Source organism: Barbus barbus (genome assembly GCF_936440315.1).
Source record: "Barbus barbus genome assembly, chromosome: 21".
NCBI lineage: Eukaryota > Metazoa > Chordata > Actinopteri > Cypriniformes > Cyprinidae > Barbus > Barbus barbus.
The window spans coordinates 22,387,550-22,406,474 of NC_136749.1; the positions used below are offsets into that span (position 1 = coordinate 22,387,550).

Here is an 18,925-nt window from a genome sequence, read left to right on the forward strand (position 1 = left end):
TCCTGACTATTCCCCTATTGGTTGGACAAATTCAAATCATTGATTGAGCTAGAGTTGCTGTTGGGCTGGTTATTGTCTATGCTTTGCGGGAAGATCAATCAAAAATACTTACAGTTGTTTTTGTGTTCTGCAATTTGATTTTGTTCGTTTAATAGGTATTGGTGCTTCTGAGGTACAATTATTGCCAGTTGACAAATTTTAAATGAATGAAATCCTGTAATTTTAATAGGAATGCATGCAATTGGGAATTTCCTGTTGAGGCGAAAGATTTCCCCAAACCGATTTTGCAATGGCATCAAGTCAAACAAATTCACCATGCTTACCAACAGAAAGTTGCCTGGCTTAAAAGTAACTTTACTACACCATATTTACACTAGAAAATTTACCTTTTGGTCTGCAAAATTGAACCGAACTTTTGCTATTACCTATACATTCTTTATATGGTTGAGAAGTAATCAGGATAGGGGAAGGTTTAAGGACTCATAAATATATGTATATCATAATATAATATGTAACTTTATATTATAAAATATAATGTAAAGGAGTTTTTTTTAAGCTGTGCAATTGTAAATATGGTTGTTTAAGATGCTGTCAGTTTATATGCATTGTGTTTTCAGTGTATATTCAAATATAAAGACATGTAAATGTAAGTGCTATACAAATGCCTATGAATACTAATGAGATCAGGCTGCATGAGCTGGCATAGAAAACATGTTTTAACAAAGAAAAATTGCACACTTCACCTTTAAAGCCCATATTTATAATTGATATGACCAAAGGTAGGCAAACATTAATCACATTGCCGTAAACTGTAAACCCAACCAGCTCTAAAGTCCACATTTAACTTCATTAGGAAGTTACTAAATTGTTTTATGGCATGTGATGGAGAGAATAAAAAAGAGAAGTGAAATAAATTGGGCTACAGAGAAGAAAAACTCAGAAGTGAAAGTTAAAATATCTAGTAAACTGAAAGTGCAAAAAGGCTCAGCTGTGGGGAAATAGTGGAAGCAAATCTGGTAATACAGGATTTTTTTTTTCTAATAATAGAAGACCTTATGCAAAAATATTATGAAAGTTCTGGCGCTGCCTTAAGTCACTGATGAGAGAGGCTCCTAACTGAAAAGTTCCGGGAGGGTTATAGTGCTCTGATATGTAGATCTCCTCGATTTTGTTCTTGTTCCTGTTGAGCTTCACAATGACTCTGTCCATGTTGCTCATTTTGTTATGTGGATCATAGTATTTCCTCACTTCATAGGGAAGATCCTCAGAGTGTCGGTAGTGAAGGTTTCCAATGGTGAAGTACATATACGTGCGTTTGTCCTTCAGCGGAGGGAGCAGGGACCCGCTGTTATGGAACTCATGGAACCCAAACTGTCCAGCCACAGGGTTACAGAGAGCCACCATGTTATTGTCAATACAGGTTTTCACATACCACTTAATTAGGGCAAGTCCGTGTCGGGGAGGTGGATATCCAAACCCAGTCTCCTTCAGCTCCTCTTCAGTGTTTAATGTTTTAATGGCGATGACCAAGATGGCAAACAATAGGCTGAAATGATTTGTCATTGTTGGAGAATGAAGTCTGCAGGGAGAATGAAAGCAATTTAAGATCAAAACAACTGATTTTTTTTTACTTCCTTAATGCACAACCGCATATTGAATAAAGACATGATTTAATTAATTCCTTAAAAAAAGTCTTTAAGTCTATTCTTTTTTTTAAAATAATTATTGGTAATTGGTTTTGGCAAGAAATTCAATATTGATACAATACTTTTTTTATTGTACAAATATATATATATATATATATATATATATATATATATTTTTTTTTTTTTTTTGCCAAAACCAATCACAAAAATGGCGCAATATTAAAATTAAATATTGTTTTGTCTAAATAAAAATAACAAAACACTAAAAACTAAAACCATATTAAATGATTAAAAGTTAATTTAGGCACAACATTATAATGCACAGTATGAAAAATATATATTTTGTTCATACTGAAAATTGGATATTCTAAGAATTGCTAAAGAACAATGTTATTAAATAATTAGTGTTTTGAAAGATTTGCTTGTTAGCAGCTAATTTAAATGGAAAAAAAAGAACAGAGCAACAATTCAATATCCAATATTGGCTGATATCAATCCAACACTGATGATTACTGATAAATTAGAAAATTCGGTAACACTTTAGAATAGGGAACACTTATTCACTATTAACTACGACTTTTCCATCAATAAATTCCTAATTTGCTTCTTATTAATAGTAAGGTAGTTGTTAAATTTAGGTATTGGGTAGGATTAGGGATGTAGAATAAGGTCATGTAGAATAAGGCTAATATTCTAGTAATATGCATGCTAATAAGCAACTAGTTAAGAGACCCTAAAATAAAGTGTTACAGAAAATTCTAAAACAATCAGATAATTGATGTACATATTGAGCATCCCAAATTTGTTATTTCAATCCAAAATATCATGATTTGGAAATAAATGTATTAGCAAATGCTGTTTCTTGTTGATTTTAACAAGCTCATTTTAGCAAACTTTTTTCTTTTCTATCATCTATTTCTGTCACGTTGGTATGAAAATAATGTCTTGTACCTGCTTCTGTCGGTATTTCAACTTAAACAGGAACATATACACTTCTAAATTTCTAGGTGAATAAAACACTTGCATCTCATTTACAGTTTTTGAAACCTGTGCTGAGGTGTTTAAACAAAAGAATAGCAGTGAAAATAGCATTCTCGATTAATGTAAATTTACCTGAATGAGTCAGCAGGACGTGGGTGTGGAATGTCTTGAGGAGGCTGTGGATATTTTGAGACTAAGTGCGCGCGTACAGAGTCTGTCCAGAGTATGTGGGCCCTTAGTTTGAGAGCTACGTTTTCTGTTGCAATTTTTCACCCTATCTAAGAGGAAGTGGTTAAATATGTGAAGCCTACATGACAGATGCGTTCTGCCCTGTTGCCCGGTCTCAGTTCCGGATTATGAATTATCAAAATGCATTCATCTTAATCCTAACAGCTCTGATTCAATTCAAAACATGACAGCTGTGAAATTAAAACACATAATGTGCCAACTGAAAAGAGAGAAAACACATTTCTTCTTCCCTACAGAAAAGCAAATATGGCATGCAATAGCCTACAGGTGATCTGTAATACAGAAATGTGGCTTTTCTCTTCACTGTTCCCTCGTTCACAGTGTCATATCAAAGCTTCCTGACTTCATTACAAATAAATTATACTTTTTAAATGATCCCAGCATGGCAAACAAGCCCAGCTTTTAGAGGAAGGTATGAATAAAAAACAGAGACAGGAAGGCAGAGAGATAGAGCAGGCATTAGCTTTTCATTTCTACAGATTTAACACCAAATAATGTTCCATTTTGCCGCTTTAATTTATTTATTTTGCCATCTTCCTGCTTACATTGATGCACACATAAAAGCTCGCTGGGCTAATCTCCCTGGCAACGCGGCCACTCTCGCTCTTGGGTAGTTTCTTTAATTCCTCTGGTGTATGTATACACGACTTTAGGGTCACACCGTATTAGTTCCCCCTGCCTCTGGGTGCTATAAGCTATCCAGAGCTGCACTGAGTAGAAAGATCAGTTTCTTCCATTCCGTGCTGAGTGTGACCTGAAGTTAACCAACTGAGCCTGACTGAAACAACTTGGTGGAATACAAACTATGGGGCGAATTCACTAAAAAAGAACTATCTATCTATCTATCTATCTATCTATCTATCTATCTATCTATCTATCTATCTATCTATCTATCTATCTATCTATCTATCTATCTATCTATCTATCTATCTATCTATCTATCTATCTATCTATCTATCTATCTATCTACACACAAAACAATATTTTTAATTTAATTTATTATTATTATTATCTATTTTTTTTATTTTTTTTGGTGCATGTTTCAGGTGATAAAAAAATAAAAACAAAAATAATTAAATTCCTTTGCTACTTTGGCACCTCCCTCTGGTCATTTTTATAATCACACATTTTTTTTTAGTGGTATAATCAAAAATTATATAATATATAGAATACATTTTGTATCATATATACAAATTGTATTATCCATTTTTATTATTAATAAAAATTTGCTGGACAGTTGTCAAAATTTTTTGAACCCATCGCACATTACTTTATTCATTTAAACGAATCAATCAAGAACTGCAACCATTCTGCATTGAATATGAATCACACTTAAAAAGGGTGCGGGTTTACTGCTTATCCATCATTTGAAACAGCTGGAGGACACTCAGTTTGCAAGGAATATAAAAGTTAGTTTAGATCACTGTCGAGTTGAAGAGTTTGATGCAAGGGTAGTGAAGTGATATTAAGGAGACTTATGTTGTGCACTCAGCGACCTAATGTATTTCCAACCAGCTACGCCTTCATCTGATGAGCCTACAGAAGAGTGAGCAGAGGCCACTTCTTGTTGCACTTTTGTGAACGTATATTTTTATCTCTGATGAATTGACAGCCGAGTCCCACTGAGGCACAATAGGAACACAAGCTGGTGGATTCTTTAGTGTCTGTGTGCATTGACTGCGGGGGCTAGAGAGGCAGTAAAAACTCTCTCATAAGCGTGTTTGACACTTCTATCGCAGCGTTGCCAAGCGCTCCAGGGTCCGCTTTATATTTTATCCTCTCTCTGCAGTGTCAGCCTGCACGAGAAGGCACTTTTTAAATTGCTCTGCACATTCGATTTACACTGTGTATCTCCCCAATGAAACGGGTCTCCATCAAACCCACAGCAGAAGCATGTATAATCACTCTTACATGTAGTCTCATATAATGAATCTTGGGTGCATTATGATATTGCATGTCTGATGTGTGCTTATGCAGAGACAGGGAATGTGGTTGTAGGCTTGTAATAATTATTCAATACAGTACCTTGTATTTGAATATACAGTGATGTGAAAAAGTGTTGGCCCCCTTCCTGATTTTAATATTTTTTGCATGTTTGTCACACTTTAATGTTTCAGATCATCAAACAAATTTAAATATTAATCAAAGATAACACAAGTAAACACAACATGCAGTTTTTGAATGACGTTTTTTATTATGAAGGGAAAACAAAATCCAAACCCACATGGCCCTGTTTGAAAAAGTGCTTGCCCCCTAAACCTAATAACTGTTTGGACCACCCTTAGCAGCAACAACTGCAATCAAGCGTTTGCGATAACTTGCAATGAGTCTGTTACAGCGCTGTGGAGGAATTTTGGCCGAATTTTGAATCTTGGCAGAATTGTTGTAATTCAGCCACATTGGAGGGTTTTCGAGCATTAACCGCCTTTTTAAGGTCATGCCACAGCATCTCAATAGGATTCAGATCAGGACTTTGACTAGGCCACTCCAAAGTCTTCATTTTGTTTTTCTTCAGTCATTCAGAGGTGGATTTGCTGGTGTGTTTTGGATCATTGTCCTGCTGCAGAACCCAAGTTCGCTTCAGCTTGAGGTCACGAACAGATGGCCGGACATTGTCCTTCAGGATTTTTTGCTAGACAGCTGAATTTATGTTTCCATTTATCACAGCAAGTCTTCCAGGTCCTGAAGCAGCAAAATAGCCCCAGACCATCACACTACCATCACCATATTTTACTGTTGGTATGATGTTCTTTTTCTGAAATGCTGTGTTACTTTTACACCAGATGTAATGGGACACACACCTTCCAAAAAGTTCAACTTTTGTCTCGTCAGTCCACAGAGTATTTTCCCAAAAGTCTTGGGGATCATCAAGATGTTTTCTGGCAAAACTGAGACGAGCCTTTATGTTCTTTTTGCTCAGCAGCGGTTTTCGTCTTGGAACTCTGCCATGCAGGACATTTTTGCCCAGTCTCTTTCTTATGGTGGAGTCATGAACACTGACCTTAACTGAGGCAAGTGAGGCCTGCAGTTCTTTAGATGTTGTTGTGGGGTCTTTTGTGACCTCTTGGATGAGTCGTCGCTGCGCTCTTGGGGTAATTTTGGTCGGCCGGCCACTCCTGGGAAGGTTCACCACTGTTCCATGTTTTCGCCATTTGTGGATAATGGCTCTCACTGTGGTTCGCTGGAGTCCCAAAGCTTTAGAAATGGCTTTATAACCTTTTCCAGACTGATAGATCTCAATTACTTTCTTTCTCATTAGTTCCTGAATTTATTTGGATCTCAACATGATGTGTAGCTTTTGAGGATCTTTTGGTCTACTTCACTTTGTCAGGCAGGACCTATTTAAGTGATTTCTTGATTGCGAACGGGTGTGGCAAGCACCCTTAATAAAAAAAAAACTTCATTTAAAAACTGCATGTTGTGTTTACTTGTGTTATCTGTGATTAATATTTAAATTTGTTTGATGATCTGAAACATTAAAGTGTGACAAACATGCAAAAAAAATAAATAAATAAATCAGGAAGGGGGCCAACACTTTTTCACACCACTGTATATATACTGAGTGTAGGGGGCTAGAGAGACACACTTGACAAGTTTCTGCTCAGGTTCGGGTCAAGAAGCTCTATGATTTGTGAAGCAAGAAATCTGATAGCAATCCCATTTGTTTTGTCATTTATTTAGCCATTATTCCAGTCTTCAGTGTCACATGATTTTTCAGAAATCATTCTAATATAATGATTTTCTTAAAAAAATCTTATTCACCACAAACAACATTTCAAATAAATTTCTATCCTTTAAGATATTTCACCCAGTAGAATAGTTTTGGGGTGCCAAGATAACTTTTCATTATAACTTCAGGTTTGAGTGGGTGCAGGTATGTAATTAATGGCAAAAAGATAATTACTGTAGTTATTCTGTTCTGAACATCAAATTCAATCAAATGTATTCTAACTTGTTGGTTGAATAAAAATATTTGGATTTTATATTTAAAAATTACCTCAAGTTAGCATCAGGTAGCTAGTTAGCTAGCCAGTTATCATCAGCTAACAACATTTTTCAAATAGGCTATTATAATTTTATAATTCATAGTTTTAAGCTAAAACTGCCTGTTCTCGGATTTTGCTGTAGGCTCAATGGGCAAAAGGGCATTTTACCTCACCCATGGGGGCATTGTGCCTCAAAATATATATATATTTTTTTAAAACTCTGGATATTTTTCATACTATAATATGTCTGTCAGTCCTCTGTAGTGTGTGCCATGTGTTCCAGCCTCATGTGTCCTTATTTGGTTTGTTTCCTGTCCTTGTTTAATGTGATTATTAGTTTGTTTTGTTCCAGCTGTGTTTGTGTAATTAGCCTGTGTATTTAAGTTCCTGCCTGTTCAGTTTAGTGTGGTCTGGTCTACTTGTTACTCCCCGGTGTTCCTGTCGGTGTCAGCCTTGCCTTGTCTTGCCCTGCCTTGTTTGAAGTAAAGACTGTTATTTGAGTTTACATCCTCATCTGCGTGTTCTTGTATCGTCCTTGTGTGTGCACCGTGACAATGTCATTGTCACTAAAACTATGATAACTTTCCTGAACACATTTAACTTGTTTCACAGAAAAAAATTACACAGTCCTTAAGGGGGGCGTTTCCCCCCACTCTACCCTACCTATAATGCTAACTATATAGGCATTAACAGTAACCCTAATCATGTTAGCATCATGTTAACAACATGCTAACAACATGTTAATTGTGTTAGCATTATGCTAACAACATGTTAACACAAGTAAAATTGTTAAAACAAAGTTAGCATGATTAGTGTCACGAACTCAGCCTCTGTGGCTCCCTCCGATCACCACCAGAGGGCGCCATCACCTGAGTATTAACCATCATTGGACTCCATTTCCCACATACCCCGTACCTGTGGCTGATTACACTCACAGGTGTTTTCCATTGACTCTGATCTATTTAAACTGTTCTCTCTGTTTCCTCATTGCGAAGTCTTGTCTTGCAAACATTTCTGAGCGTTTATTCCGTGTGTGATTCCCCGTGTATGACCTGGACTGTTTACTGGACTCTGATTCTCTGCCGCCTGCCTATTCGAATTCAATCTGCTTTGTCATTTGAATATCCTGTGTGTTTGCCGCCTGCCCTGATCTCTAACCTGAACTCTGACTTTGATTCTGCCTTATCTACATTGTGTTTGAAGCCCGTGATTGAACTCAGCCTGTTTGACTTGCATTCTGTTTTAATAAAGCTGCACATGGATCCTAACGTCACTGACTCCTCGTTACAATTAGCACATTGCTGTTAATGTGATTAGCATGATGCTAACAACATTAACATGATTAACATGTTGTTAGCATAAAGTTAGCATGTTGCTAGCATGATGCTAACATGTTTTTAACAAGAAGGTAACATGAGTAGCATGATGCTAACAACAGTATACCCCATTTCCCCATGATCTATGTTATATGTACTTACAAGTCGAGTTGCCGCTTGGACTTTTGACTAAGTATACAAAAAACTATAGATTTCTCGTAAGATTTGTTTTGTTTGGATGATTCTAGAGACCTTCATGATTATGTAGATATGTCAACAAAAAATATTTATTAGTAACATGAAAATTATCTTTCTTTGGGAGGGTTTGCCTTCGCCATGCTTCCCTGAAGTAGGGGTAGGAAGTTGACAGCCTCATGTGACAGGAAGGAAGTGAATACCTTTTTTTTCTTTAGAAATCCTTTATTTGGTTCGTTGCTTGCATGCCATTTAGACATAAAACATGGATAACGTCTACTTACAAAAGAAAAATGACAACTATAGCCTGCGGCAACTATAGTAGAATCCTAAAACTAACCCTCAGTGAGGTGAAAGCAGTTTGGATGAAAAGGTACAAATTAGTTTGTATGAATTCATGTAAATTAATCACCAAATTGACAATATGTAAAATAGCTAGCAGCCTCCATGAACCTGTACGTCCCAATTGACATTATTTTACTAAAAACGGAAAGTGCATGATGACTGGGGACCAATGTGTCAGGAAATATCTTCTACTCTGCACATAAGAGGTTGTATGACTAATGTATGACTAATAATTTCTATTACGGTATGAGTAATCTTATCTTAAAATAATGGTAGCCTATACACAGTCATCCTGCACATTTTCCTGATTCTACATAAATGATCTATTTATGTAAAGTGTTGTCATCTGTAAACATCAAGTGGTTTATAATTTCTTCAAACTTGTGCCTATTAAGCAGCAAGACAACAACTTTAGTGAAGTATACTCAACCTGATCTGTATAATTGTCCTTCTATTCTTCTTCTTCACTTTCTTTCTACTTGAGCAGAAGCCATAAATCAGGAATAAGACTGTCAACTTGCAGACTGGAAAAAAGTGAATCCTTGTGACGGCTAGTTTTACACCCAATTGAAGGACAAAGACAGAAAACTAACTTTATATATAAATAACAGGAGGCTGTTTGATTAGTTTGACTGAAGCCAGGTGTGCTGCCCAAAAACAATCATCTAGAAACTTTTAGAGAATCAAAGAGTAATGATTGAAAACATCTTTGTCACATGGCGGCTCGTTTTTAGGGACGAAAAGGATGTTTTGCATTCATTTAATTCAAATGAGAGCTCAACCGACATGTGATTTCTATTCATCAAACCACATTTTGCAACAGGCCAGGGTGCCTTTTGAACAATCTCACCATTGTCTGCATAATCAAAGGAATACTATAATCTATGCCATTTGGCAAATAACAATTAAAGTGTATCAAGCTGGTGAACACGAGTTAGCGAAATGAAGTCACAGCAAAATAAATAAAAAAAGTATATGGACGACACATGCCAATTATATTCCTTTATATGGTGGGAGTGTATCAGTCCATGTTTGTGCTTCCCTGTGCCAGCAGACCATTAATTGATGGGCTTTTAGTGTGTGTGATGGTGTGAGAGAGATATGGCGGAGTGGCAGGTTGCCAAGCATGTCGATGTAGGCAGATAAAAACAATGGGAGGAAGATGGGAGCGAGACCTCCCTGAGGCCAAGAGGGAGTAAGCTATAAAGAGATAAATGAATACTAATGGAAAGATGATTGGCATCGAAGATGGGACACAAATGGAAGGGCACGAGGACAGGGCAGGGACGACGAATGATCAAATAAAAAATGCTACAGCACTGCCCTTGTAGAGGTCAGTGTAAAAACACTACACATTTTGACTCTGATTTGGCTGCGGTTACTTGAATAAGGTATTTTTAGGATAAGAATAAGAAACCCTGTAGGACTTGGTTTTTGGCTCACCCACCTGGAAAGATGCCGAGCCGACCTGACAACAATATTATTGGGATTCGAAACTAGGATCCTTGAATCTCCAGAACCTTTTACAATTAAAGTCTTGCAATGAAGTTTTTTTAATTCATTCATTAGTAAATTCTGTATGATCTGTATTGTTATTGGAATAGTAATCAATAATGAATTAATAATTCATTAATTAATATTTTGATTTTCTTTAAACGTTTTATAGTTTATTTTAATTTCAGTTCATTTTAGCAATTTTGTTGTTTTATTGTCATTTTATTTTTTTAAATAATACATATGTACACTTTATATTTAGTTTTACTTATTTTAAACTAAATGAAGATACATTTTTATTTATTTGTTCTCTTTTAAGAAATTAAAGTATTTTTTATTTAAGTATTTTTTATTATTGTTTTGTTTTAGTTTACTACAATAACCCTTATACAGATAACATTCTAAAATAAAATACTACCACGGTGCACACATGAGGAGGAAACAGGAACACGCAGACGAGGACGTAAACTCAAATAATAGTCTTTAATGAAGACATCAGGACAAGACATGGCAGGACAAGGCAAGGCTTACAGGCAGGAAACACCGGGGGTAACGAGACCAGACGAAATCAAACTGAATAAACAGGACTAATATACAAGGGATAATCATAGACAATTAGACAAACACGGCTGGACAAGAATTAACTAATAAACACATCAGACAAGGACAGGAAACAAACCAAATATGGACACAAGAGGCAGGAACACATGACACACGACAGAGGACTGAGAAATACTTTATAAATACTTTAAAATATGCTGAAAATATTATGCATACTAAGTAGTAAGCTACTAAGTAGTAAGCTAGTGTTCTGATTTGAACATAGCTATACACTTGTCTATACTATAAAATGTTGCTTCTCCATGTATAGTGTGGTGACCCATATAAACTAATGAAATTCATTGTTGATTACTTTCATTATCTTTTTTTTATTGATTAGCCATCACAGCCTTAATTTATTCACAATAGACCTATTAAAATCCACTGATGTGCAATTAAATTTTTTTGTTCTGTTCTTAGGCAACACATGATTACGGAGTGTTTGAGTTGTTATATGCAACATGGTGTAATACTGAATTAAAATTTTCATAGAAGTTATATTCAATCATTTTCCCACTAACCCTGCCCAATTAATTTCCACTCCAAGGGTCATCTAAACCGTGGGGTCATTTTTAATGGCCATTTGAATCCTGGGGCTTTTCTGAGCACTTTATTCTGATGGCTTGAGAAGAGCTCCACGATATAGCAGTCATTTTAATATTTCTTTAAGAGGAAATTTATTACAGTGGATAAAGGGGTCACACATTAGAACTCGAGTGCCTGTTCAAGTGGCACTTGGTTTATATTTATCCATTTTCTCCCTCAAACTTTATTAGTTCATTCATGAGCTCGTAAGAATTCCCATTTTTATTATAAATTGGCACTAAGACTTAAAATTCATTATGGCACTGGCAAGTTGTCTGATGAAAATGGAATCTGCTGCATTAATTAATACCATAGTCACCCATCAAAATGAATAAAACTGGTAAAACTTGAGGTTTGTAATAGGAAACAATGCTGTAATGGTAATTTTTACAGCCTGGACATTTTTATGCAGACTTAAGAAGATCAGTGAAATGCTGGTTAGAGTCTATGTTTTTCCTCATATTGGAAAAGTTTTTTCCCATATTGGTGATGACCATTGTTAAACTTAATCATCAAACATCAAATAATCTAATGTGTTATCTTTTACCTCTAGGTCATTCCAAATCTGAGCCGTTTTTCAGCTTCCAAATATTTAATTCCACTGAATATTGTTTAATCAAAACAAACTCAGCTGCAAATATGCTGCAGTAAGTGATTATTTAATTGTTGACTGTTTTGATTTGGTTTAGAAGACCGTGCACATTCTAAGTGACCGAATCCTTCTTACCTAGTTGTCAATGTTAATTACATTCATTGTTTGTGACAATAGTGGATAACACAGGATGAAATGGCCCAACCGTAAATCAAACCAATCAAGAGTCGAGAGGTTTCTTCATAAACTGTGACAGATGGTCTGAACTGGGATCAGGACTGAGTTTGCCCTGTAAAGCAATACATTTACATTTTGGGTTTTATATTATATATAATATTTATTTGCACATTACATGCATATCAAAATTTGTAACTTAAAGAAAGTTAAAAACAGGATAGAATAGCATAATGTTGGGCATATGTAGTTACTTTCATAAATTTCAATTCTGATTTTAAGGACATTTTTGCTTACTTTTGTGTGATGAGGTTGTTGGGTCGCTAGTTAATGTCCAATGTAAATCCAGGTCCTGAAGCAAAATCAGTTGAGAACCACTGCACTAAACTATGACTCAAAATTTATTCAGTCCGCCCCTAGTGTTACTTAAATTAAATGGCATTTCCAGAATTTCAAGTTAAGTTAAAAGAGTCTAATTTAAATTCTTACATCGGTGGTGAATTTCAAAGGCGAGGACAGCGGCAGATGAAAGGGAGATGAGTTTAGTCCCTTTGTCCAATGAAATCCAGCACAACTTAATGATCTAAGAATCCCATCAAAACTAAACGGCCTCATCCATTGTCTGCTCTTTCAACACATTCTACACACATTTTAACATTAGATTAAGCGATAGCTTTCTGAACAAAGTCTGAATTTACTGTCCAAAATGAGAAACACATTGATTTGTTCCTGTTGCTGAGCCTGGGCTTTGAATTTATTTTTAGAGAGAAGAAACAAAATGATGGTGGGGGGTGGGGGGTGCGGGGGAGGTGGTATATGAAAGTGCATGAACAAGCGACAAGATAATAAATTGCGTCTATCAGGGGGCTGAGACCACAGACGAGGGCTTCTATTTTCTGATTCAAGGTTAAATGAAGATAAGGAAAGAAAATGTGTGAATTGTGACGAAAGAGGGGGGAGATGGTCTTTTGCCGCTAGGAAAACCTATCTGGCCCATTGAACATTTGAACTTCATCATTATATCTTGCTTCTGGACCATCAATTATTGTTTGGACTCTGACGTCCCCTGACCCCTGGGCAGAAGTGACTTTAAGTTTAAAATGAAAGTTTCAGAGAGAACCAAGCATGGTTAAGTTTGGATTAATAAAATAAAAATGAAGCAAATAAATGGGGGAGGAAATAAATGTGTAGCATAGTGTAAGACTGTAAAGGAACATCAACCCTGGAGCTGAGAAACAGATCAGTTCTGGTTTCTAGGACCAGTGCTAGACTGTTTATTATGGCTTTGTTTGCTAACTTTGTTCTCATCTCGCAGTCATGGAAAATTGTGGGCATTTTAGGCTGGAGATCTGAGAGGAAGATTATGTGAATCCCTACAAATAAACAATGCAGAAACTGTCTTTGGTTTTAAAAGCGCAATATGCAAATATCACAAGTTTATTATCTGCCATTATGACTAGATGTTACACTCAGTCTGCATACCTGACTTTATTAAAAAGTAGAGAGCAAGTCATAAATTAAGAATGGGGAAATACACATATGAAAATATCATTTTCATCATTATTTTTCATGCAGAATGTGGCATTTTATAGTATGAAAGTACACTAGGAATGAAAAGTCTATAGTAATATTATAATAAGAAAAATTCCAACAGAGCAGAAATAATAAAATACTGCATAGAGAGAACAATAATTGAAGCATATTAAGTGATACAGCACAAAACCTGTTGCTAGACCTCATGCTTTGGTACATGAGGACACAAATTTGTTTTTAAATTTAATATTAATATTATATATATATATTTTTATTTTTTTATTTATATATATTTTTTTTTTGCGCTTGAAGAATGAATAGCAAAAATGAAAATGAAATGCCTGATGAATGAAAAGTGCTTTTCACCATTCCGAACGTCTCCAGTGTATTGTAGAAGTTTGCACGAAATCAATTTGGCCAATGTTCCAAGCTGGTGAAGAGTAGGAGAGAGGAGTTTGAACAGTGGAAGATGAACGATGGATGTGGGCTAAATTTCAGATCAAGTCTGTTTATCAGAGCAACATAATGTACCATAAATTCCACCTTCACTTTCTGGCTCTTAGATATCGTTTTATTCAATTTAGTTGTGCTTCTTTCTATTGATTAAAAGCTACTCAGCAGTTTGACTTGAGGAGAACGGCTCTCCTTCTCTTAATGTCTATAAAGTTTGATTTGTCTTGCATCCTCCTGTAGAATTAGGAGCAATGTACCCTGTGACTTGGCAAATTGCCTGTCTGTAGACTTCATTATGGTTAGTTTAACCTCACATGACAGGATATCTCTCAGAGGTAATATAGTGAAATTAAAATCAACTTTAGTAGATGTCAACAAACTGTGAATGCAAGCTGTCTCCGAGAAAATACATTTAACAGCACTTTGTGGAGGTGTCTGATAAAGTTAGACATATGGTAAAGATGGGCCGAAGCTATTTGTACTTTTCCAGATGTTTGATTTCTAGCAAAACTCTACTACGACACTTCTGTCTAATAATTACTCGAAGGAGTTGGTATATGAAAAAGTATTATAGCATTTACTTTTCTAATATTAGTAATAGAAAGACAAATGCTATAGTACTTTCTCATCTACTGTAAGCATTCAGGAAATGTACATTTATATTATTTAAACAAGTCTTTGAATATTTAATAAACATTTCATTTCACAAACCTTGCAGACTTCTAAAGTGTTCATCAGTTGACCACTACTTATTGTTTTATTGAATGACTGATTGTTTATATGAAGTAATTTAATAAATATTCACAACAGAGTTTTGTTTTACAGATTAATAATGGCATTGTTTTTTAAAGAATAGGACATTTTAGCCTGGAAAACCTCTGATTCGGATGAGATTAACCAAATATTTATGCTTGACAGTGTATTGTAAGGGAAAAAGATGATTGTGAGTGGATTTTGATTTGGGCAAAGCAAAATTTGACATGCTAATTCTGGTCCCCTCTGTGTAAAGGAAACGAGAGCACACAAAGTCAAAGAAATGAAGGAAGTAACGATTTTCCTTCTGCAAATTTGCAGTATAATAATCCGTCGAAAAAATTAACGGGTGCAGCTATAGATGAGAAACATTCACATTTATCATGAGGCACACCTGGTAAAATGAAACATGTTATTAAAGCTTCAATGGAATGAATGAGTAGCGGAGAAAAGTGTTAGGGAAGAATAGACTCAGTGAAAGGGTTCAGATATAAGTGGCTCTGGATGTATTCCAACTCAAGGACCACAATGATAAATTCAAATAGTTGCTCATTTTTAAGAAGTTAAATTAAACTAGGAATGTTCTTGCTGTGAAGTTAACAAGGCCAGGTGTTTGCAGGCTGACTTGTGGGACAGGGAATAATAGAATTGAAACAATGCAGTGAATGGAGCTGGAGTTTGGTGGGTGTTTATGCTTGAACCTTTTTAACAATCTGTGGTGCCCTCAATCAGAGAGGTATCCGCAGCTCATAAAGAGTGAGAATTGCCATCATGTGAACCTGGCGCAGGTGTGCCTGTCAAACTCTCATGCTAACCTGCTGTCATTAGAGAGCACAGACGTCCAGAGCAGACAGTCTCAGCAGCTTCATCTGAGGGACTCAACAAACCCACACAACAGCAGGTAAATAATCGACTTCTGCTTAAGGGACAAAATATCACATACTCTGTCTGTCTGTCTGTCTGTCTGTCTGTCTGTCTGTCTGTCTGTCTGTCTGTCTATCTATCTATCTATCTATCTATCTATCTATCTATCTATCTGTCTATCTATCTGTCTGTCTGTCTGTCTGTCTGTCTGTCTGTCTGTCTGGGCTATACAACCTTCAAACTTTATGACTTTTTAAGCCAATTTGAATGTTGGCTTATTAGTAAAGTTTTAAGTTAAAAGTTGTCAAATTTATTTACATTTAAGTTTTAATTTGATTTCTACTTTCTTACAGTTTTTCTCAATTGCTTTGGCACATTTTACGAAACAATCTTAACATTCTCTAAACTGTGAGTGCAAATGTCACAACTGTTTGCTGGAACTTCAGAACTTTATTGCATGTCTGCAAAATGTAGTTACTCACCCAAAACATTTCATTCATGCTTCAAAACCTAGTTATTGTGTCAGTAATTTGTCCACCAAAATATAAAGTATTTTTGTCGTCCCGTGAGCCACACTGGTCAAAATGTTTAGTTGTTTTTTCACTATGACAGTCAACCATGGAAATTAAGGTTTTATAAAAAAATATGCTGATATATGTTGAGAAGAGTCAATAGCACATAGAAAAAAAAGTATATGAACATTTGTATTTATACAGTACATTTATTTTTGTACGAATGTATTACATGTAAAATGTATTACATGTAAAATTGCAATTAGAGGTCATTTGCCAATTTAGCAGACATTACAAACAATGACAATGCCAGATATTTATGGAATATACATGCATGTATACCAATTTTTCATAATTGAATGGATCGCTTTGAATGTGATGGCTTACACAATGAAAAATTATTGAGAAGTTGTGAAGAGTTTGACAGTTTAAGTGAGAATCGACTCATCAGTTTTGATCAACAAGCCATATGCAATTAGTTGTTGTGCAAACTGCAGACATATGTACTTAGTGTTTGTGCACATGTGCCAAAGCATTTGCAATTTGATCAAATCAATAAGAAATTCCAATCTGATGTGAACAAGAGGCTAATTGTTCAGAGATCTGAACTTATTGTTTTGAAAAAAAAAATAATAATAATAATTTGAGAATTGAGCCAAAGCAATTGAGAAAAACTGTAAGTTCCAAATAAAATTGGAATTCTGTTTGCTACCTCAATTCAATGTCAATTCAAATTAAGCAATCAAACTGGAATTTAAAAAGACATTCTGAATTCAGTGCTGAATGGTGCACAACCCTGAATAAGAAAAAACCCTACACAATTCAGCTTTAGTTTTGTTAGTTTCTTTTCTTTTCTTTTATTTTCTTTTCTTTTCTTTTCTTTTCTTTTATTTTATTTTATTTTATGTTTTCTTAATGTTGAGAAGATTAGGGAGAAATTGAAGTGTGAAAGTTTATTATGTAAGACACATTATTTCCCTAGATGACATGCTTTCATTAACAGCTCTTCTTGGTTTCTTATTGATCTTTGTTTTACATACTTCCTATTAAAACAAAGCCCGCAGGCAGCATGTGAACTGAGTGCAGGAAGTTGATCTGTTGTTATTGGCGTGTGTTTATGTCACAGTGCTTTGACAATGAAGGCCCTATGCTTCACAAGTCTTCTTGTATTGTATCAGCTGCCTTGTGGGTCCAGAATTACTCTGTGTTATGTAATAAACTTAAACTGTGTTTTTGATAGATCACAACGTCAAACAGGAGTTTTTGATGAGCAGTGTCTAAAGCACTTTCACAGTCTAACTAAGATGGGCAATAAAACCTCTCTCATCATATGTAATATACAAGTACACATGAAATTTGAGGCCAAGAACCAGAACAGAATCTCCAAGGGCTCATCGATCCATCCATGACAAACAATCAAGACAGATATCATTCACTATGTATTTAGTGATATACTGAAACACCATTAAGCAGTTTTAAGATGTGATGAGCCAACAGCAACTGTCAGCATTAGTTTCTGAAATTGCTTTTTCAGACTTATCACTCGATGCAATCGATGAGCTGAATAAGAGGAGATTAATTGGCTTTTCTACGCACTAAGAAACTTAAGTAACCTCACTTATTCACAGTCATCACAGCAGTCTGTTGAATACAGGCAGTGACGGCTATTATAAATGTGCTTGGGCTGAAAGTGGCCCACCGGGATGCACCACTTATCGGTCACAATTAGGAGAGAATAGAAATCTAAGCTAATCCAGTCTTTTTTCCCCCCATTTCATATTGTTATTTTTCTTTGAACTTAAATTTGCTAAATCCATAAACTTGATTTTTTAAACTAAAAAAATTAAAAATAACATAATAGTAATTATAAAAAAAATAACAATATAATGTAAAAATATAATTTAATAATAATATTTAAAATATTAAGGTTAAAATGTGATCTTTTTCATGTGGTCTCAAACCTTTAGATCCACTGTATGTAGATATATATGGGTGCATAGTGCGAGACTGTGCTTTGATACTCATTTATAAAGAGAAGGTTCATTTAATCAACTTTCACATGCTATAAGGTCCACATTTCAACTATGGCAAATTTCTCCTCATGGCTGATTCCCCTCCGTGCACGGCATATAATTTGAATAAAACTTCCATCTGAGCTCTCCATGAAGGCCATCATCAGTTTGAATACAGGCAGGATGTGGTGATGTCACAGTAATGATAGATTTGCTCTGTTTCTATGGCGCTCTGGAGAGGGAAGGAAGCTGTTTGTGTCTCAGACCTTGGCCGTTCTCTCAGATCTGCTTATTAATAAGGAAAGGAGTGCACTTAACAAGTGCAATCAGTCCACTTGGGCGGAGTTGAATGGTTGTTAGTAGAGCGTCAAGTATCTTTAAAAGACCTCAGATTCATCTGGTAATTATTTAATCTCCTTCCTCATACATCTCTGACATCTCAAAAACTCTAAGAAATATTACCTAGCATCACTGTAAATTTAATCAACAGCCAGGGTACTTATTGTGGAGGTCGTGTAGGGTCACAAATGTGCGGTAATGGGAGCAGAGACAAACTAAATGGCTCAACACAATATCACAATATTTGTATTATATACTTTTAGATTATAATATTAATATTGTATACCCCATGCCAT

General features: G+C 35.4%; 1 protein-coding gene across 1 annotated transcript; it reads right to left on the reverse strand.

Moving 5' to 3' along the window:
- Positions 1-200: 200 nt before the first annotated feature.
- On the reverse strand, positions 201-2,892 carry LOC306886956 (uncharacterized protein). Its single transcript, XM_079444353.1, has 2 exons — positions 2,760-2,892; positions 201-1,579 (listed from the first exon to the last, which is right to left on the reverse strand). The coding sequence occupies exon 2, from the start codon at positions 1,561-1,563 to the stop codon at positions 1,054-1,056; it is 510 nt and encodes a 169-aa protein (XP_079300479.1). The 5' UTR covers positions 1,564-1,579; positions 2,760-2,892; the 3' UTR covers positions 201-1,053.
- Between the last annotated feature and the right edge of the window lie 16,033 nt (positions 2,893-18,925).